General features: G+C 58.1%; 1 protein-coding gene across 3 annotated transcripts; it reads right to left on the bottom strand.

Annotated features, from left to right (window-relative positions):
* Positions 1-795: 795 nt before the first annotated feature.
* Positions 796-21,895, bottom strand: FOSL2 (FOS like 2, AP-1 transcription factor subunit). Of its 3 annotated transcripts, none has more exons than XM_077152485.1 (4): positions 21,694-21,895; positions 12,092-12,343; positions 7,511-7,618; positions 796-5,277 (listed from the first exon to the last, which is right to left on the bottom strand). In XM_077152485.1, exons 1-4 carry the CDS (start codon positions 21,790-21,792, stop codon positions 4,759-4,761), a joined length of 978 nt encoding a protein of 325 aa, XP_077008600.1. In that variant the 5' UTR covers positions 21,793-21,895; the 3' UTR covers positions 796-4,758. The 3 variants fall into 3 exon arrangements, with proteins under 3 accessions (XP_077008600.1, XP_077008601.1, XP_077008602.1); XM_077152486.1 differs by lacking the exon at positions 21,694-21,895 and adding an exon at positions 19,547-21,338; XM_077152487.1 differs by lacking the exon at positions 21,694-21,895 and adding an exon at positions 19,676-21,338.
* Positions 21,896-22,125: the final 230 nt, after the last annotated feature.

Below are 22,125 nucleotides of genomic sequence, written 5' to 3'. Positions count from 1 at the left end.
CACAGTGTTGCAGAAAAAGATTTCAGGAGAGGCATTATTCTCTGCTCTTCCCCTGCCAAAGACAGCAGCACCTGTAAACAACTGGTGGAGGGTGCTAGGAGAAAAAGAGAAGGGATAGGAGAGGTGAGAAGAAAAGATGGAACAAACCAACCAGCAGAGGCTCTTCGATCTTAATTCATTTTATTCTACAAAATGCTACTCAATTGAAAGTGGAAAAGCTAAACAAAAACAAAAACAACAAAACAAAAACCCGCGGGGGGGGGGGAGGGGGGGTTAATATGTTCTTTCTTCCATAGCAGCAAGCTTTTTCTAACAAGCTTTCTTTAGTGCAAATACTGTAGGCTTGTATTACAGTAAAATAACAAAAAACAAAACAACAATAAACACCATCAGAGCTGCTTCAGGGCAAAGCTACTCCTCAATTTTCAAGACTATACAAAGATTTTGGGCTCGCAGTCCTGCCTGGAGAGGCCTATTCAGGAGGCTCTCCTATGGAACCATTTCACCATTACAATTAAAAAATAATAATAGTAATAAAGGTGCTCAGAAAAGTCATTAAATTCCCCACCCAGCTATGTGAGCCTCGTGCAACCGTGTGTTTGCCTCCAGGGTCTTCAGTAGATGTCCCCCAGATTGCTGACATGTCTCAAGTACAGTTGCACAATATGCTTGTGATTCTCCACTGGACACCCAAATGCTATATATACATCTCCCACCACAGACCAGACACCCAGACACCTATTCTCTATACAAACTCGAATATTTTCTTCAATATCAAGTAACCACAAACTAAAATAAATGGAATAAACCTTTAATCATACAGAGAAAATAATCTGAGGGGAACAGGACAGGATCTCGGCTATGTCCTCTTACAATACAGACTTCTGGGCAGCCACTGTCCCCAGAGGAATGGCAATCCATCTTTAAAAACAGAACATTTTTATACAGTTTATACAGCACAGATCAGCAATCATTTTAGAAACGAGACAAAACAAAAAAGCATCATTAACCTAAATCAGAAAAAAAAAAAAAAAAAAAAAGAAGGCAGAGGGGGAAAGAGGAACTGATGATTTAATGCTATCTGTTCCTATTCAGGCTTGGTACAACACAAAGAAGCTGTAAACATTTAAAATAAATAATAAAATAAAGGTAGATTTTCCTCCCCCACTTCCCATGCCTCCCTCCAGATGGACCCGGCTCAGCCCGAGCGTGTTGTTGGCATTGGAAACTTAGATCCTTGGGTGCTAGATGGCCCAAACGCTGGAAGGCTGAGGAGGTGTCAAATTAGTAGCCGGATGACCGGGCTTCCTTTCAAAAAGCTATCCGAGGACATGGGCACACCTGGAAGTGCACACGCACGCACACACACTCGCACACCAACCTGTCAATAAATAGTGAGATGCTGGCTTTTAAGATGAATGCCAAGAAGAGTCAGCAAGCAGAAAGTAGCAAGACCGCTTTCCTTAAGTTTAAAAAAAGAAAGTTCTACACACACGTATCCTATTGGTCCACAGATTGTACAAGGACTCGCACGACCCCTCAACCATCTGAGGGGCCCTCGGAGGGGCGATGGGAAGAGAGGGAGCCCCGGGAGGTGGGGGGATGTGGCGGGGATGGAGCTTTGAGAACAAATTCCAGACTGAAGGAAGTCCTGCCTCGGAGCAGAGAGGATGAGAAAGGCCATCTCCCCTGAGTGCTTCTGTTTTTCTTTTGTTTGGGGATTCTGATAAGGGGGTGCTCTGATGCCTGGTCTTGTCCTCAGGAAGGTTTACAAAAGGGCCTAATGCTGCCTGGCGCATAGTAGGTGCTTTGTCTTTTCCTTCCTAAAGGGACAACGCAGGCACCTGATCAGGGAAGGAAATCAACTAAAAGTTAAACGATGAGACTGCAAGGAGCACGGCTGGTCCATCGAGGAAAGGGGAGAAAAGTCCCAACGCGCCAGAGAGTTCAACCCATGCCTGCACCCCTGGCCAAGTGGGAGCAGAGCCCGGGTAGGAGCTGCAGCGGGCTCTGATGGCTCTTGGCCCTGAGAGGCTTGTGTGACAGGCTGGGGCGGGCCTGCCTGGCCCTCTGCACAGATAGAACGATGCTTGCCTCTTTTGGAAAACCTGCCCGATGAATCCTCTGCTTGGAGTCGGCTCCAACAATTTCCTAAGCTTCGTGCAGGCTGTCCTTCCTTCCCTGGGTCGGCAGCTGCCCCCATCCACCCAGCCAGGAAGAGGACTGCCCCCAGAGAGGCCGGCCAGGGGGCCAAAAGGGGTGCATGTGTCACACCAGCCGGTCAAGGAGGGCCTGCCCGCCCTGCCGCTCACGGCCCAGCTGGGAACCCAGGGGCAGCCAGCAGCTCCCAACCCAGGCACAGAGGCACCCCACCCTGGCCCAGCTGCTCCCTTAGGTGGAGCCCAGGAGAAAGAAACAGCAGCAGGCCTGATGTCCAGTGATTCTGGGGCAAGGGTGCGTGCATGTGCATGTGTGAGAGAACTGGAGAGCCTGCCAGCAGGAAGAAAACCACAGACGTGCTCATGATACAGGTGAGGGTTCAGTCTTCCCCAAATCCCCTGGGGCTTGGAGATGTGGCTCCCAGGACACAAGCAGGGAGCCCTGCACGGGACGGCAGCTCCCAGGCCTCCAAAAGCCTGTGGGTTGGCTGGGGCTCGGCTTGCTGCTCGTCCCCAAGCCAACTCGGCTTGAAAGCTGAACCGCAGCCAAACTCTGTCTCAGGAATGTCCAGCTTGGCCCCAACTTCCAGACTGACATACCTAGGAGCAGAGCTGCACTAAGTGACAAAGCAAGGCGTAAAGGGACTTCTAGCAATAAGACCAGAAAGCAGCTCCATTAAAGAAATATATATTAAATATATATATGCGATATATATATATTTGATTAATCTGAAGCCAGAAACCCAATCTCGCGAGGAAACCCCTTCCTGGTGCCTCTTCCTGGTGCGAGGGGGCAGCATCACAGCCACAGAACGTGGGGAATGGAGACTTTAAAATATTCTGAACAAATCCTTTTCTAAAACCCTCCCTCTGCCTGGCCACCCGTCCGAGTGCGCCGCCCGGTCATCCCGGGATGGGGACATGACGGATCCGGCTGCTCCACGTCCGCCCGGCTGGCCCGTGGAAGTGGGGATGGACATGAAATAAACCCACCGGTGGCCGCGGCGTGCGAAGGGAGCGGCCGAGGAAACGTCTCACTGTTCAGTCTAATTTTGAAATCTACCCCTCATGGGTGGATGTGAGCAGCACAACACACCGATTTCCAGGGCCAGCAATCGGTTCGAGCGCTGCACGGCCCACCACGGAGCGTCCCTCCAAGCAGAGGCCGATTCCGGCCAGAGGCCATGTCCCAGGACGCCGTGTCCAGGTCCTGCTGGGTGGGAAGACCGGCCAGAGCTGTGACCGGGGCGGGGGGGGCTGCGCAGGGCTGGGCTGTTCCTGGAGGCCAGGGGGGCCCTTCCCGTGCCTGCCGCGGTGGGAGGGGGCAGCTCGCACTCAGATGGCAGCAGCCGGGCAGGCGGCGACACCGACCACCAGGCATCGGGCATAACAAGGGCTCGGGGCCAGCTGGGCCCCAGAGCAGAGTGGAGTGGTGGGCAAAGGGAAGGGAAAAGAGGAAGCACTTGATCCCTTGGGGAGCTGATCATCACCGAGAGCAGAAACACTCCCAGGGCCCTCCCAGGACAGAGGCTGAGCAGCGGCGGCAGACACCACTCCATCTGTGGCCTCCGGCCTCGGAGTTCCCGGGAGGGGCTGCTGGGCAGCCGTCTGCGGAGGGTCCAGCCCACGCTCATTAAATCTCCGTGGGTGGTGTCGCCCTGAGAGCCAGCGTGGGGGAAGGGCAGGGCCCGGCTGGAGTGATGGGTGGGTCCTAGGGAGGGACGCCACCCCGGCCTGGAGAGAAGGGTCCAGGGGCAGGACAGTGAGGCAGTAATTAGGGGAGACGCCCTGCTCGAGACAGCGGGCCAGGGACGCTGGAGAGGACACCCGTGCGGCTTCGTTGGCACACTTCCCGGCCCGGTAATTAGGCGTTCAGCAAATGCACCATGCACTCCCAGCTGTCTCACTCACACCCCGTCCCCTGGCCAAGCTGCTCTTCCAAGGGCCATCTCGGAGGGTGGGAAGGAAGGGTCCTCAGGCCTCCAGGGGCCTCCCAGGGCTGGTGGCTTCTGCAGCTGAGGGTTCCGTAGACGGTGGCAGGCCGGGAAGTGGAAGGGGAGGGAAGGGTCTGTATTGCACGTTGACTGTCCCCCAAGCAGAAGAGTCACCTGCTGCCCCATCTCCAGAAGCGAAGGCTTGACTATTCAGACCACCCGATGAAATGTCACGGCCAGTTTGATGAAAACCAAGAGGGAGCAAAACGGAGCTAGGGGGAGGTGGGTGGAGCCCGAAGGCGCCATGCACGCTCGGTGGGGCTGGGGAAGGCGCCCCTCATTCCAGAGACAAGATGGATCAAAGGGACGGCACGGTCCAGGCCTGGTCTCTTCAGAACCAGGGGGTGATGGAGACGCCCCAACCAAGCTCCCCGAGGTTTTTCAAGAAGCAGGACTTGCTTTGCAAGATGGATGACAGAGGAGGCCTCGGGACTCCCGTGAGACAGCCCCGAGGGTCCTGCCGTGCCTCGGTGCCAAATCCCACCTGGAGCTCCCCAGAGCCAGGACACTGCAGCAGGGTCCCCCTCTGGCCCTCCGGGCCCTGGAGCATTTGAAGATGCTGGTCCCTGGGGAGGAGGCAGCAATGAGCGGCCCCCCCGGGCGGGTTACAGAGCCAGCAGGGTGGGGGAGTTCAAGGAGTCCGAGGACTGGTCCCCGCTGCTACTGCTCCTGCGGTGGGCCTTGGAGCAGGACTCGGAGGGCGAGGCGGGCGACTCCTGCTCCAGGACGCTGGGGTAGGTGAAGACGAGGTTAGAGGTGCCCGGGGTGATGGCGGGCGTGGAGGTCACCACGATGGGGGTGTGCAGGGGCTCCTCCCCATAGAAGCCCCCCGCGATGCTGATGGGCTTGATGACCGAGCGCTGGGCCTTGTCCAGCCCCGCCGCCGAGGACGCGGGCCCGTCCTCTTCCGGGGGCTCCTGCTTCACCACCACGGCGCTGACTCCACTACCCCCAGCGCCCAGGGGCTGCAGCCCGGGGGCCGGGGGTGACCGGCGCTCCTCGGGACTGACCTTGCACACGGGCCCGTGGGCCACCAGCATGAACTCCAGCTTCTCCTTCTCCTTCTGCAGCTCGGCAATCTCCTTCTGCAGGCCCGACTTCTCCTCCTCCAGCTCCTCCGTCTCCTGGGGTGGGAGGGAGAGGAGGGGGAGGGGTGAGGTCACGCCGGGGGCCTGCCAGGGCAGCCCAAACCCTGATGAGAATGGAAGACGAGACAGTCCTCCAGCCGGGTCACACACCTGGCCACCAGCCCGCCTGGCCTGAGCCACCTGGACACTCAAAAAATGTCCTTTGCTTGCCAAGGCTCAGGATGCCTCCGGGAGGCCTGAAATAACAGCTGGAGGCTCACCTGGTGCCCAGCCCTATGGGGAGTGCCTCACTCAGTCCCAACATTCATTTTATTTTATTATTATTATTTTTTACCGGGAAAAGCAGAAATGCAGCCACCCACCCCACCACAGATGATGGAGTTGAGTTTCCCATTTGGGGAGTTGGTGGGGGTCAGCACATCAGAGTGTGGTGGGTTAGCCCCACCTGGGAAAACCACCTTCCTGGTGGGGGTTCTCCCCTGCCAGGTAAGTATCCAGCCGCCTTTTAAAGCAGGTGTGATTGCATGCCCATTTTGCAGAAGAAGCTGAGGTCAGAGAGGTTTAGCCAATTGCCCAGGGTCACAGAACGGGGGGGTGGGGGTGGCCGGCCGCTGCAGGGGTCCTCGCTCTGCTCACTCCCTGGCCTTGGCCGGGACTGGCCCGCGGGTTCCCCGGGGGGTGAGGAACAGTGCGATGCTGCGGAGAAAGGAGCACGTGGGGGCGGCTCTCCCTGGCGCCAGCCCCACGCCCCAACCTGCACACCCCCAACTCAGCACTAGCAGCTCCCCGAGAGTAGGGGAAAACCTGGTGGCGCCCGCCACAGCCAGCCAGGCAATGGGCTCAATCCCTACTAGCTGGGGCGCCGCACCCCCACACGCCCTTCGGCTCCAGGTTCTGAACAACGTGGTGGCACAGCCCCCTTGCCTGGTAAAAGGAGCCCCCAGCCCGCGTCTGCCCAGGTCCCCCCAGCCCCCAGCGCCTCCCTTAGAGGAGCCAGGGGAGGCCCAGCCTGTCTTCAGGGAGGGAGAGGAAGAGGGGTGCGTCACTGGTGCCCCCAGCACGCATTCCCATCCAGAAAGGGGGGGGGGCAAAGGCAAGAGCTCCGCTAAGCAGAGAAGCTCCACTAAGCATATTCCGGAGAGAAAAAAAAAGTTTCCATCTGTCTCAAGGGCCTGGCGGACGTCATGAGCTGGCGGGGTTTCCTGGGGAGGATGTGGCTGAGGGCGCGGGGGTGGGAGGCAGGCAGCGGGGAGGTGGGTGTCAGGGGGGCTCTGCTGGGGGAGCCCCAAGGGCTCTGCCTCCCCTGGGGGCCGAGGGGGCCCCTCATCACGCACGGCCCTAACGCGTCTAGGCGACTAATACATCGTCTAACACGACGACGGACACCCCAGAGTTCTCACGGTTCCCATCCAGGCCCCAGGGCCCAGGGCAGGGGACGGACAAAGGGAAGCCCAGGTGGCGGGTGGCACCAGGAGGAGGAAACCGCAGCGAGGACCTGCGAGGTGCGCGGGGGCTCCCGGGCCCCATCAGGGCTGCTCCTCACGGGGCCCCGTCTCCTCGCCGTGAGGACATTCCACCCAGGACGGCCAGTCCCGCCCCGGCCTTCCCCGGGCACACGGCCTGCCTGCAGGGCCAGGTGCCACCCCGAGCGACGCGCCGCTGGTCAGATGGGCTCCCTGGGAGCACGAGAATGAGGGGCTACCAGGCGGCATGAGAATGAGTTCTAGGGCTGAACAGGGGTGGGTGCCAAGGCCATGGCTCAGGCTCCAGGCAGGGTGGGAAACCTCCGTAAGAAGGGAGTAAGAAAACTCACGAGAATAAAACTCGCCTGCCCCCTGGACCTGCCTCCACCAGGACCCAGGAGCACCAAGGGTCCTGCAGGGTGAAGGAGCTGAGATGGAAGGGCTCCCCCGTGCCCAAACCTGAGGGCATTAGCCAGGCAGAAGCTGCTAGAAGCACGGGGGTGGCCGGCGTTGCGGGTCTGGGCCTGCCGTGGTTCCTGGGGCCGAGCAACGCGCCCTCGCCAGGGAACCCAGCGAGTCTGAGGCTGGGGCCGCTCAAGTGCAGGGGACAAAGGTGCTGGGGCCAGGGTGGTGGCCAGGCCCGTCGGCCCAGGCTGTGCCAAAGGCCGGCTCCCTTCCCTCTCCCTTTTAACAGCCCCATGCGGACGTGTGTGCCCGAGGCAGGCGTGGGTCTGTGTCCACTGACAAGTGGGCAAGGATGGGTGGGGGGACGGGTCGGGGCTCCCACCCCACGCTGGGCTCCTCACCGCCTGCAGCTTCTCCGTCAGCTCCCGGCGCCGGTTCCGGCACTTGGCCGCGGCCAGCTTGTTCCTCTCCCTGCGGATTCGACGCTTCTCCTCCTCTTCGGGGGACAGCTGGAAGCCAAGGTTAAGGACAATTAGGTTGGGGCAAAGGTCCACAGGCAGTTGTTTTTTTTTCACTTAGGCCGGGGAGGGTGGGAGGGCAAGGGGGAGCGCGGCCGTCGGGGAAGCCGGGGTGGGAAGCCCCCTGGGGGTGCAGGGGCCCACGTGAAAGGGAGGGCAGGGCAGTGCCAGTGGGCGGCTCGGTGGCCCAGGCCGTACGACAGCGTTCGTCATGGCGGCCCTGACTCATGGCAGTGCCAGCGCCAGAGAGAAGCTGGCGACGCTCCCCCAGGGCAGCCCCTCCCCGGCCCACCGCAGCCAGGCCTGGCCCCACCCACTTAAGCTGCTTCTTCAATCCCTGGCCAAATCACCCCTCCTACCACTCCGCAGGCTCTGCACCCTTATTATCCTCATTTGGGTAAGTAGCTGCACCCCAAACCCCCACACAGGTAAGGGCCGTCCCGGGGGGCAGGGGAGGGGACCGAGGAGCCACTCCACATCTGATGTCCTGGGTGGCAGCTACTCGCGGGTCAGCCCGGAGACCACACAGCACCAGGCTGCACAGGCCAGGCAAGGGGTCGGGGGGTCCTTGGGCAGGAAACTCCCACTCCCCCGTGCCCACTGTCCAGTCATTCAACCAGTAATCACCTGCCGTGTGCGAGGCACAGGGCTAGGGCATGGGAATTTTCAATGAACCAAAGACAGCTCACCCCCTCTCCACCCTGCAAAGAGCTTAGTCTAGATTCTTCCAAGGAGGAGGTTAAGGCTCCTTCCAGGCTCTCCCCTACTCATACCAGAGGGCAAGGCCTGCTCCTCTAGCAGGGAGGGTGTCCTGTTTACCTAGAGCCCCTTCAGAGCGGGGTCCCAAGGCCCCTCTTAGGCAGAAACGACACAGGAGATGGTTGGGCCAAAGCAGAGGGCAAGTCAAAAGGAAAGACCATCCCATGCGGTTACCAGGCACCCATGTGTGCACCTACTGTGTGCACCTACTGTGAGCCAGGAGCTGTGCTGGGGCTCAGAAGCCCCCTAGGAGATAAGACCCAGGTCCTGCCCTCAAGGAATGCCGGGGAGAAAAGATGAAGCTGCTTCGGGGTCAGAGAGCTGCCCCACTGAGAGGTGCAGCAGCCCCCCACGAGGAAGGGAGCCACCCTTCCGGCGGGGCACAGGTCAGCGACCCCCAGCTCCCCTGCGGCCTGGAGATCTGCAGCTGCAGTGTCCTGCACAGCAAAGGAAGACACGGCACCCGAGAGGACAACCCCATTCCTGTCCTCACTGAAGTGACCCTGCAGCCAGGGAGGGAGCCCCTGCCCCCAATCCTCCAAATGCTGGCAGGAGACCCTGCCAGGTAGCTGCTGAGGAGTCAGGCCATTTGGCCCTCGGAATGTCCTTATGTCTCTTGACTTTCAGACCCTCTTCCAACAGGCATGGTGCATGGCCCAAAGCAGGCAGTGACCTGCCGGGCTGAGGAAGGGGCCACGGCCAGTCTCGCCCTTCGCCCCGCCCCCCACCCCTGAGGCTGCCTCTGCGGCTCCCTCGGCCCACCTTCCTCACCTCCTCCGGCTGCCCCTCCCCCAGCTCCCACCAGGCCGATGCCTCCAGGGGGAGGTGCCAAGTGGGTGCCGCGAGCCCACCCAGCTAGTAGGGCCCGGGCCGGCCTTCCGGTCCCTCCCAGAGACTCACTTTCCCCAAGCCCTGGTCCTGGAGTCCCGCGTTTGGGTCCCGACTCGGCCCTCCACCGCCCCGGGCTCTGAAACCCTCCAGGCAGGCCCAGAGGCTCCGCATTTGCAGAGCAGGGTGGAGAGATCCGCAGGGTTCAGAGCCGCGCAGAGAAGGGCCATCTCCACATGGCCTCGGGCAAGCCACCCTGCCTTCCCCACCTCCGCCTTCCCATGCAGGAAACGGGATCCAGAATCCCGGCCCTGCCTTCCGTGCTGATCAGACGAGACACCGTGTGGAAGCCCCTCTAAGCCGCCGGGTGCGGTCCAGAGACCTCCTCTTGGACGCTTCTCCTGGGTCCTGAGAGCGTCCCAATCCAGCTGCGGCCGCATCCACGGGCTGGGCCGGTGGCCCCTGGGCAGAGCCCCGAGGACGTGCTGCTCCCGGACGGCCTCAACCCGATGCATAGTGGGTGCCAGAGGCCTGCTCTCCTCCGTTCCAGGTTCGGGGCTCACCACAGACAGGGCCGCCAGGGCCCCCCGGATTCCTGCCTGACGAGGAGCAGCAGGGAGGCGGTCCTGGCCGGCTCGGGCCTCCCTCCCCCGGGCCACTTCCAGGCCCTGCCAGCCCCCAGATTGGCGTGAAGCCTCTGCTGTCCCCACCCCCACCTGGCGGGGCAGGGGCCGGTGCGTGGGAACTGTCGGCATAGGAAGTGCTCAGGGGCGGGGACGTCCACATGGTGGTGGCGTGAGTGTGGCGGCTCGGCCACCGGCCTGCCCACAAGCCGCACATGCCCGGCCCTGCCACGGCCCCGGTGTCACGGCCCAGCCCTCAGACCGGTGATCCTGGCGGGCCTGGGGGCGCCACAGAGGCACCGGGCTGACTCCTGGGGAGGTTCTCCCTGACGGGGGGCACCAGGATGGTGGAGGGTGGCTTCAGAGGAGAGACGAGGCCAAGGAGCCCAGAGGGCCAAGGCTTAGGCCAATGCTGCCCAGGCTTCCTCAAAGCTGCCAGAGGCTGCCTGAACTCCCAAGTGATGTGGATAAAATGCTCCCGGCTCTCTCCCTCCCTCTCAGAATAGGAAGGAAATTCTCCAGACAGATTGTCTTAGGGCATGCCTAGGTGGTGGGCCGGGAAAACCAGGACCTGGGGGTCAGTGGGGTGGAGCCCCGGCCCGGCTCTGCTCTAACTCCCTGAGCGACCTTGGGCAGGGCGCGTCTCCTTTCTGGGCCTCAGTCCCCTCCTCTGTAAAATGGGTGGGAAGGGAAAACTAGAAACGATGGCCTCCAAAATCCCTGCTAGGTATAAACCTCTAAATCTGGTGTCTTCGGCTCAGAAGATAATGACAAGTGCTCACTGCACCCCGTTTTGCTGCTCGGCTCGCCCAGAAGGTCCCTCAAAGCCTAGCTGTCATTCAGGGGCCAGGTCCATCCTGGGAGACTCCAGCTCACCGAGACTAAAACTCTGTGCCCTGGACTCCCTGGAGGAAGCAGAGGTATGAATGGCAGCACCATTCCAGCTGCAGTCACGGGCAGTGACGGGGAGGGGCTGCTGGACAGGGCCCCAGGGCTGACCGCCCCAGGTCACCTCCCTGGGTCACCTGGTCCAGGCCCTGCCATGGGCAGAAGAGACCCAACAGCCCCAACAGCGTCCTTGGAGGAGCCGGGCCCCTGCCAGAGCTTCCAGCTTCTTGGAACAATAATCCCTGTGACTCTTCAGTATCCTGGGAACTTCCAGTCCCGGATTCATGGTGATCCACCAAGTCCCTGGGTTAGAAAACTATGAGCCCTGGAGAGCTCAGAGTGGGAGGGGGGACAATAGTGGAAATGGGGTGTCCATGCTGCAACTGGAGCAGTTCTCTTTTGTAACAGTTCATTTGCACAAAGGGATCCCACAGCTCAAGGATCTCCCATTCCAGTTCAGCTGGCGGCACACACAGAGGGAGCCACGTGCTTCCCGGGGGAGCAGGCCCAAGTGCAGGCTGTCTGCCCACTCTTGCCCAGTGGCCCCAGGCAGGTGTGGCCGGGCCAGAGTTACATTATCTGTCAAGGCAGCATTCCCTTCTTTCTGGAATTCTGTGTGATTCCCACAGCAGGGCTCACCGCTGCCCTGGCTCACGGCTGATAGAGAATTTCCAGGGCCCTGCCTTTTCCTGGTTTTCCTCTCAAAGCTGGGCCCTTGGGGGGAAGGCTGCTGTCTGACCTCCTACCAGAGCCCCCGTCCACCTCCAGCATCTGAGGAGGGGCCCAAGGCCGCAGAGCCACTGCCCGTGGGGAGAGTGCACGCCAGGCCCTTGACATGGGCTCCCGCTTCAGCTGCAGGCCTGGGAGGGAGGGAGACAGACATGGCCAGTGCCAGCCCGGGGTCTGACCCTTTGGGTGGGCTGGGGACCGACCTGGGTTCAGACACAGGGGAGACAGCGAATCCCAAAGGGCCCACAGCCATGGCTCCACGCTCCCTGTCCCGAGGTCCCAAGGACACTGCTGCTGGCAGGTCACGGCAGTCCTTCCCACCTGCCTGCACCTGACCCCTGACCGCTGACCTCATATGAGCAGCAACAAGTCCTGCCTGACAGTATTAGCCCCATGTCACAGCCGATGAGACAGAGACCCAGAGACTCAAAGGGACCCAGGTGAGATGACAAAGCCAGGTAGGCGTCACTCCCGGGTCTCCAGCTCTGCCGCCCACGACGGGGAAGAGGGGCTCCTCGTCCTCTTCCCAGTGCCCCCAGGACATGAACTCCCCCCCCCCAGGCTGCAGAACCACATGTGGGTTCCCGAGGCCCCCAAAGCCCCCCGGCGGGGCCCGGGTCACGGGTCTGAGACGTACCTGCTCGTCTCTCCTCCTGCGGCCCACGGTGGTGCCGATGGTCTTGATGACGCCAGGTCTGGGGAGGGCCATGTGGCCAGGGATGGAGGCCAGGCCCGGCAGGGGGCTGTAGGGGTGCGAGCGGGGGTAGGGGCTGGACATGGAGGTGATGACAGTGGGCTGCACCATCCACTGCAGGTCCTGGCTGGTGGTGATGGCGTTGATGGTGGGGATGAAGGCGCTGCCCGAGCCAGGCATATCGACCCGGAACTTCTGAAACGAGGAGAAGAGCTAGATGGGGCCGGGCAACGCGGAGCAGAACAAGGACAAGCAGACACGGGAGGTGAGCGGCAGGGGCCGCGCCTGGGGGGGACAATGGCAGGACACCAAGTGGGCTTTCCCGACAAGCCCTGAGCAAGCCCTGCACCCAAGGCTCAGGGGTAAGGGGAACTGCTTGACGTCCAGGGACCTCCCGTGAGACCTGCTCCGTGCCTGGGGTCCTGGGAGCTCCCTCCCTCCCCAGGGGCTCCGTCCGGGAGGAGGCGGTCACGTGCGGAATGACTTCCACGACAGAAGCCGCCCCCCCCCCCCCGCCACGTACACCCAGCTGCCCGCTCTGCAGCCCTCCAGGTGGGCTGTGCCTACGTCTGCAGGGGGCAGGCCTGTACCCAGGACCCCAGAGCCCGAGTCACCTGCCAGTTATGCCCCAATTATTCCCCAGGCACCAGCTCGGGACACCCTAGGAGACTCACACGCCAGCAGCTTCCAAACAACCAAGATCACCAGGAACCTTACGGTGCCCAGGTTTGCCCCTGAAAAGGTGTCCTCCAAGCAGGAGAATGAAAAGCGGTGGTAGCTGTGGCCAGACTGCCTCGGGCTGGCTTTATTCCTACTTATCCCCTCCCCCCACCAACCGCGCATTTTGCTTGAGGCAGATACGCCACCTTTCTCCCTATCGACTGATCGATCTGTGTTCACAGATGGTCTGGGGGAAACGTCGGGGTTGCTAGCTCTGAGCTTTCTCCCCATCTCTTAATTTGTGGCCAGAGCACATGGCAGACCTCTCCAGGACAGGCTACAGGAAGCATCTTATTTAAAGTACGATGACAGAGTGTGAAAATGAAACGTGCGGGGCCCCTCGGCAGCTGAACTTGACCTTTCTGCAGGGCAGCGACTGCAGAAGGCGCGACTTCCCCAGGCCTCCTGCTTCCCGGGGAGAGGCTGCCCTAAGGAAGCCAGGTGAACCCTCAGTCCTAGGAGATTCCTAGTTCCACAGAAAGGCTCTCTGCACACTTCCTTCCTCAACTTGGTGGCTGAAACGACAACACCAGTAACAGCTCGCATTTGCCGAGTCCCGGGTACAGAGCAGCTGCTGTGTTCGTGATCTACACAGATTAGATCACTGAGTCTCCTTCTGAGGTAAGAGCTACCCTTATCTCCACTTAAGAGTCAGAAATTTAGGCTCAGAGAGATTAGGTCATTTATCCAAGGTGGGATCAGGGTTCACATCCAGCTTAGCATGACAATGAAACCAGTTCAAACATGGTGCCACCCAAGCTTCTTTAGCACAGCTTGCTTCTCCCTCAAAGCCCATGGTGTCAGCCCTGCCGTGGGTCCCTGCAGACCTTCCCTCTCCCCTCTCCCCAAAATGCTTGGCCCTAAGTCTCTGCCCCTGGTGACATTTGGGTTCCTGCTGCGTAAGAGAAGAAAAGTCCCGCGCTGCAGCCGAGGGAGCGTGGGGACTCACTGCCCTGCCACTGCCCTGTCCCTGGTCCGGGCAGTGGAACGCGACTCCTTCCCCTCCCAGACTACCCCCCCCCCCACCCCCGCGGGCCTGGGTCAGGAGCAGTGAAGAGACCAGGCCAAACAGCAGATTCTGGGGATCCCTGAGGAATGCCACCCAGCGTGAAGCTGTGCTTGTGAAGGAGGGAAGGGTGCAGTGGACAGGGAAGTCTCCGCATGCAAAATGGCCTTCAGGGAGAAAGAAAGGACAACAGATTGCACTGTGAGGGGGCAGAGCATGAGAGAACACGCGGGCACAGAGGAGCAGGCATGGACACCGATTCCCAGCCAGCTCCTTTTCTCTTGGGCTGCTGGATGGCAGGGCGGGCCTGGCGAGGACGAGGGCGGGGAGCAGCACAGCACTCGGAGTCAGGAAGCCTGGGTTTGAGGCCAGGCTCAGCCACTAAGTGCCATGCCCTTGACGAATCACAAAGGATGGGTTCCCAAATTCACTGCACTGTCACGAAGATTAAATAAGTAGCTGCTTGAAGAGGTAATCACAGACTGCAAAGCACTACGGATCAGTGGCTCTCAACACTGGCTGCACACTAGAATATTCTGAGTTTTTAGGGGAGCATCAAGGCCAAGCCTCACCATTACAGCTCTGGAATCACTGGGTTGGGAAGGGGTTCCGATAATGGTATTATTTAAAAGCTCCCAAGGAGAATTCTAAGGGGCAGCCAGGGTTGTGAAAGGCTGCTCCAAACAAATGGAAGATGGTAACATCCCATCACCACCATCATCTCCTCATCGTTTCCTACCACCGTCCGTGTGTCTGCACTCTGCACAGGTGGCTTCTGGGAGGATCGCCAGCTCCCCACTCCAGGGACGCACCCGGCATCTTATTCTCTCTTCCCAAGTCAGGTCCTTTCTCAGCGGCCTGGCCCGGGGTTTGACGTGCACACGAGGCATGCAGAGTCATGGCTTGATGTGACTCCTCACTCCCATGGGGGATCTGTCAGCACCCAAGATGTGCCCTCCCCACCCCAACAAACAAAACTGCTCCCATTTTAAGCTTGGGGAAGTAGCTAAAAGCCTGGGGCAGAGATAGCTTAGGAATAAAGGGATGAGCCTCGGGCTCTCTTGGGGGCCTCCAGGCCACTCGTCCAGTGGACAGCAGGTCTATAGAGCGCATTCCCAGCGCACACCAGCTAAAGTCCCTACAGCAATCAGCCTGGTCTAGACAAAACAGACAACAATAAAAACAAGGCAGTAGGTAATAACTGCCTTGAAACACATGCACACCTTGCTTCTGATGGGAGGTACAGCCATCTGGCCAACACACTGGCTCCGAACCATGAGGAAAACAATGTCCCCTGCCCAGGGGGCACTGGAGCTCCAGGGAAGAAAGCTTTTGTCTCCAAGAGGAGCCTCTCTAGGAGACACACTCAAAAGTTTAAATTAGATCTGGCAGATGTGCTCTGTCTTGGTTCCGAATGCATTATTCAGAAAGTGACAAAGGGAAAGGAAAGAAGCGGTGAGGTTAGCAGTTTGGGGCCCCGGGAGTTCGCCTGATATCCTCGGACGTGACAGAACCCCAGAATCGGTCAAAGGCCACCCCAGGGATACAGCATGGTGTCCCGTGAATGAGTTCACAATACACGGAAAGCAAGACAGGGGCTCCCAACTGTGAGCACCAGGGCACCCGTAGCTCTGCTGCAGCTCCAGGTGTGCTAAGGGTGGGCGGGACCTAACTTGGCTCCCCTGGGGTGCTCCAGCCCCTCTGGAGGCTCCCCCTTCAGGGACGGGGTTGAAGAGGTGGGGTGGCTGTGCAGCATTCCTGCCTGGCAGCCTCCAAGTGCTCTGCAGACCCGTGTCAACCGGCCAGCCACTGGGTGGTGGTAAGAATGTCGAAAAAGGACAAAGTGACCCCCACCAGCCTCCAAGAGCAAACTCTCCCCATAAAGGGCCAGGGGGTGAACACTTTAGTCTTGGCGGGTAGTGCACAACTCAACTCTGCCACTGCGGCACGAAGGCAGCCAGACAACAGGCCAGGCAGTGTCCCAATCAGGCTTATTTACCAAAGATCTCAGGCCACAATTTGCTGACCTCCTACCCCAGAAGTTCATTCTCATCAGCTGTGCTCAGGTCAGAAGGAAAAGAATAAGGAGAACATTTAAGAAGGAAGAAAAAGAAAAAAAAAAAAAATCAGACCAGAAGCCAGGGATGACTCTGGCTCCCTGACGTGACTGCAGATCCCGGGGTCAAAGTGGGAGCCCGGGCACAGCTACTGCTGGTCTCTGGGCACCAGACCCTCCTTCACCACGTGGCCCCCCGTGGCCATGGGCTGCTCAGGAAGTACGTGTGTGCCCCCCACCTGCTGCCTCTAAGGCTCAGACCACACGGCTGCCCTAACTTCATCAGGTCACGGAGGCCTCCACGGCTCGGCTCGGCTCGGCAGCTGCTGACTTTGGAAAACGACCTTTGTGGACGCACAGCAGGGCTGAGGATTCAAATGAGGGTCACAACAACAGCCTTTTGCAGAAGGATCTGGCACTTGCGTTTGGAGCCCCCAGGCACGGCTGGGGCAGGGGTTAGCCAGAGACTCCCTCCCGAGCTGGGCAGAGAAGGGGTGGAGGCGGAAGTGCGGCCGGCACCCTGGACCTGTGCCCTTTCCGTCACAGTGACTCGACGAGGCCACCACACTCTCAAGGCAGGAACCTCTGTGGCCTCTGTGACCTGCGTCACCAGGCAGGCAGGCGTGATTGTACGTGCCTGCGAAGGGACAACCCCCTTTTTTTGATTCCCCAAACAGGCCAGGCCAATTCCGACATCCCAGCAGATGGGCTCAGGGAGTATCGGGCACAGGCTGCTTCCTGCAACCCATAATACGCTGTCTGAGGTCCAGTGGGCCTCCAACGCTCTATATTTTTACAGGATTCTGGATGCTCTCCAAAGCCGTCTATGTGGGGCTCAACCATTCCTCCCAGATTCTGCAGTTGACACCACACAGTGCCTGTGCCCCCGCCTCGCACGCAGCCCCTACGACCCGGGGAAATGCCTGTGGGTCATAACGAGACCTGCTGCTGCTCACCCTGGCCTGCCCCACGCTTTACCGGACGCAAACACCACCTCAGACGGCCTGCCTCCGCCCGCCTCGTCCCCCTCCCTTGGAGACGACCACTCTATCTTCTTTTACCTAATCACCAGGGCAGAGCCAGGGAAAGAACAAAGTGGCTGAAATGGCGCATCCTCCAAAGTGCCTGGCTTCCTTCTTCCCAGGGACTCCGAAGAAAGGACTCCGAAGAAAGCAGGGCCCTTCTGACCCAAAGCCTCACCCTGAAGCCCTGGAGAATTCACTCCACCATTCTGTGAACCCTCTCGTGACCCCACCACACCTGGGACCCCCCTCTGGACCCCACCACACCTGCACTCAGTGAGAAAGGCATATCGGCCCATCTTCCGTGGAATCTGAGGAGGGAAAGCACAGGGAGTGAAGCCTCGGTGCCACAGGACGGGGCTGGGAGACAGGGCCAGGCCGAGAGAAATCTGGCATCTTCCCTCCCTGAGCCAGCAAGTTGCTGGAGGATTGAGTTGCCAAGTGGGATCTGGAACAGTAATAGATATATTTGCCTCGACCAAGGCAGCTGCTGTCATTTTGAAACGTGGCCACCAGAAGATACCACACGGATGAAACGTGTCCACAAAGTAATGGGGCTCCTCTGCTTTTTCCTTTCTTGCTACAAACAGACCAGAAAGTTAGCTTCCTGAATTCTCAAAATCATTATTTCTGTTCGACGGAGGGAAAAAAAAGTCTAATGCCGAGAAGACAAAGTGTCGTCTTCAATGAAGCCTGTGCTGGTGGGCCTGGTTTGGAGTGCATTCTCTCAGCCAGACACCCGAGGCAGAGACCAAGCTGGGCTCTGGGTCACATTTGGCCTCGGCCCCAGCCTGGTCACCCAGACCTTATTTGGCAGATTTGGTTCCAAAGAGCTTTCGGCAATTTCCAAAAAAATCAAATTTGCCATCAAAGCACAAAAATTGCTAGGAGGGAGGATTTTCAAAAGAATTGGCTGAAGATAGTTCCCAAAGAGAGGCATGGAGAGACCTTCCAGAATGTTAGCAATCCAACGAGTAAGGATTCATTCCCCTCAAGGAGCCAATACAACAGTAATCTGAGCACACAAATCTGGTGTGCTGGCATCCAGAGGAAAAATAAAAAGCTTGGTTCCTAACTTCTCACTCACCTCGAGCACTTCGGCAGCAGAAGGAAAGTCATGGAAATGCATTCCGGGTTTCTGGTTAGGAAAATGGCACTGCCACTCAGACAATACATGACTGCTGTCTCACCCCGTTCACTTTGATGAAAACACGACACTGACTTCCACTATCAAGAAGCAGAGCAACAGACAGATTCCTGGGATAACATTTTGTTTGATCCTAATCTACAACATCTGTTAAGATCAAGGCCAAAAAATTTAAAAAAAGAGGAAAGAAAAAAGGAAAACACCAGACCCTTAATATACACTGCCTACTTTCCTACCAATTCTGAATCCCTTCCCCCAAAAAAGCAAACTCCAGTGTCCTAATACAAACACATCAAGAGAGAAAGCCTTGGTAATTCGAAGACATTGTGCAGGCACCCTATGAACAGACCGACTGAAAAAACAGGAAAAGATAAAAGCAGCCCCTTTTCAATGAGGCTTTATTTTGAGCAAAAGAATTTTTTTTAAGGAAAGTACATTTAGAAGTCAAGTGGTTACCAGTCAACCACTGTTAAATATAAGGCATTTATTTGTCCCTGATCAAAAAGAAAAAAAATCCTAAGAATTCCGAAAACTAACCAAGTTAACATTCTCCAAAGCTGGAAAAACACATTCCCAAGGTGGTTCTTCTCTGGATGTCCCCTAGGGGGCACTAAAGAGGCAGGATTGGGCCTGACTTGGGAATCACAGTCATTTCTGGTAAAAGTTCTTTGATGTGAGGAATGTCCCAGCCTGGTACAGTTGGCAAAAGTTCACTCCGGGGAATTTTGTGCGTTTGTGTGTGCGTGTGTCTTGCGAGGGCGTGGTTGCTGGGGAAAAGAAGAGAGTGAGTCTCGTACTCCTTGATTCAATAAGGGAAATATCCTCCTTGATTTATTTTCACAAGTTATCTGAGGAAGAGACAAATGGGAGGCCTTGGAAAAATTCTGCGTTTTGTTTCTGGTTTGCTTTTTTACAAAAAGGGGGCCCAGCTGATGAAAACAAGTTATGAAATGACCTATGTTTGTGTAACTGGCTGGATTGCGTAACGCCCAGAGCCTGAGACCGTAATAGCCAAGTGAGCAGGCGGTGCGTGTATCTAGGACGTGTTTTCCTAGGAAAGCTAGGAGAGAGAAGACAACAACATCAAGAGAAAGAAAAAAAATAAATCAATCCAGGAGGGGGAGATGTCTGCACCTATCACGGCCAAAACAAAATCACCAACGATCAAACTTTGAGATTAAAACTATAACTGGAACAGGAAATATTTTTCATGCTTCGAGTTCCAGCCATATTCAAGAGCAGACGCTTTTGAGATGAGTTATCTAGCCCCTCCAAACGTCACTGGAACTCACGGACAGTATGTTACGATCGAACTTTATGAAGCTGGAGAGGAGAGGAAAGGAAAGCTCTGGGTTGAATAAACAACAATAAAACTCACCAGAAATATTGTTCCCCTCCCCCCGGAAAATAGAATGTTCCCTTCCCCAAGAAAAAACCAGGGTCTTACATGGATGAGTCTTCTGAGAAGCCATAGAGGAGGAAAGCTCAGCCACTCTCTGCCATGACAGTCTCCGGGTTGAGGAAGCAGAGGCACATAAAGTGATTACAGGTTTTATCTGGTATGTAATAAAGTTACCTTGAGCCTGAGATTGGGTGGAGTCACAGCACAGACTTGTGAAATAACAAACGCGTCTCAGGTCAGCTTTGCTCAAACTTGGAGAGGCGATGGAAAAACCCTCCACCCCCAGGATCAGGCGGGCAGACAAACTTGTCTAAAGTGGCAGCACTTTGCCAGTCCCTCTGCTCTGGAGGCAGCCTCGCTGGCTGCCTGGTGGAAGGGGCAGGCGTACAGGCGAGAACCCCGTGCGCTGGTTATTACTAATTGCAAAATCCTCATGTGTTACAGCATGCTAGGAATTGGCCAACAGCTGTTTTTTGCTTCAGTAATGAGGCCCCATTACACTGTGCCGGAGTGAGCTCTTTTCCTTCTTCCTAGCACTGGTTTCCTGTCTGATTTTCTTCCAAATCAGGGAATTGCCTCCACTCACATCCTGGGCTCCAAGCCCCAGTGACACAGATTACTCAGTTGGGGCACTGGTGTCCAGACTTGGCTTCCCACACAGGCCCCAGGCTCTGCAGCCAGGTGGCGGGAATGGAACATTTAAATGTTCACTGTCCTGGGAACGCAGCTAAAGCAACAGGGAAGAAATCAAAAGATCCCTCTGGTGAGGGGAAGAGGAGAGGGGCGTTCCGGGGGTCAGAGGGAAGGGGTACAAATGACTTCAAGTCACTGCCTAGTGACGTTTACATTCAGTTTTAAAAACGAAAACAAAAACACCAACATGGCTGGAAAGCAGATACAATGAATCACTTTTCAGATAAGATTTCCTATTCAAACCCTCGGTCCCTTATTAACGGTGCCCCCGGCTGCACTGTCAAATGTGCAGACTCCAAACTGGGCTCTCTATGTGGATGCTTATGGGGGCAGCAGAGGAGGTAGAGGGAAGAAAAGGAAGAGCCGTTCTGGGGACTCTCCAGGTACGGCAGGTAGCCTGGTTCAGGTCTCAACAAGAGCCATATTTCCACTTTATCCCCCAACCGGCTGCACCTCTCCATGGGACGACCCCACCCCTCCTGGCTGGCTCCAAGAGGTCAAGTCCACGGCCCTCCTGGAGTCGCTCCTCCTCTACCCAACTTGCCTAAGGCTATCATAGATCCTGCTCAAGGTGGGCTTCAGGTTGTCCTGGGGCTTGAAGACTGGCTGCCAACCCCACCCAGTAGGCACCCCACCGCCGCCACCACCGCCGCCGCCACCCCAGCAGCACTTTCTGGTATTTATAGACACGCAGAGGGCACACACAATCCCTCCAGCGCAAACCAGTCCGGCTGCTTTAGAAACAAGTTGTTTTCTTCTCCCAGGACTATCCGGGAGCCTAAGCGAGGTCTCTTTCCTTCACTTCTCTCTGGGCCTCTTGCCCAGAGAACCCCCAGATTCTCAAGGCATCCCTTCCGGAGGGGGGCCATATAGGGGATGGACTCAGGGACCCGCAAGCAGACACCGAGTCACTCAGGGCTGGCCTCCTCCTGCCTGACCTTCGCACCTGGTTCCCAGGGCTGCCACCCTCACCCCCGTCCTGGATTACTTGAAAAAACCCCACCTTTTTAGAAATAAGGCTGCTGGAGAAAGCGGGGAGTGGGGAGAGGGCTTTCCCATAGGACGGGCCCCTCGCTTACTGGAGGGGCATAGATTTCCCGATTTCCTTGTCTGTCCACCACGGGGAGCGCGGGGGAGTGGAGGCGGGGAGGTGGGGGGGTGGGGGTGGCGGCGGGGGAGTAGGGGTGGGGGTGGATGTTCCCCGGGACGGGAGTAACAGGCTCCTGGGAAGGGAACCTGCAATCGCAGAATAGGAGCTAAGCTGGATGCGATGGATAAAAATGGGGTTTTCAAGCCCTCTCCCCGCTCCGATTTAAAAAAATAATAATAATAAAAGTGGGAGAACTAGGTAGGATGAGAATCCCGAACTTGGAACGGCGGGCCGCAGGTATTTCTTCGCAAAGACAAGAAAAGGAAAAGAAAGAGAAAGAGGCAGAGGCGGCGAGAGGAGGGCGGGGGGTCCGCCCGCGCCGCCAGGTGCACCAGAGGCCGGCACCTACCTGCTGGCCGCCGCCGCTGGAGTACGACTCGGCGTGCGCAGGAGAGCCGCTGCTGCCCCGGGACGAGGTGTCAAAGTTCCCGGGATAATCCTGGAACATGATCCGCGGTGGGAGCCCGAGAGGAAACAGGGTGTTTGTCTTCCCCCGCCCTCGTCGCGGCCGCGCACTGGCTGCTGCGCGCTCCCTGGCTCGCCGGCCGCGCCCCGGGGTCTGGCCTGGGCGCTCACGCTTCTCCCCCGGGGCACCCGGCGCGGGCGCGGGCGCGGAGGGCGAGGCAGCGACCTCTGCGAGGCAGGACCCCCCGAGCGCCTCTCGCCCAACTTCTCTGCGGCCCTCGAAGCGCCACGGGACCAGCCGTCCACCCGGTTCCTCCCTCTAACCAGTCTGCGCGTCCGTCGGTCCCTCCCCTGCTCGCGCCCTCCCGCCCCCGCC

The sequence above is a fragment of the Tamandua tetradactyla genome, chromosome 3 (genome assembly GCF_023851605.1).
Source record: "Tamandua tetradactyla isolate mTamTet1 chromosome 3, mTamTet1.pri, whole genome shotgun sequence".
NCBI lineage: Eukaryota > Metazoa > Chordata > Mammalia > Pilosa > Myrmecophagidae > Tamandua > Tamandua tetradactyla.
The sequence above is the reverse complement of the archived record's forward strand: the minus strand, read 5'-3'. Positions and strand labels throughout refer to the sequence as shown.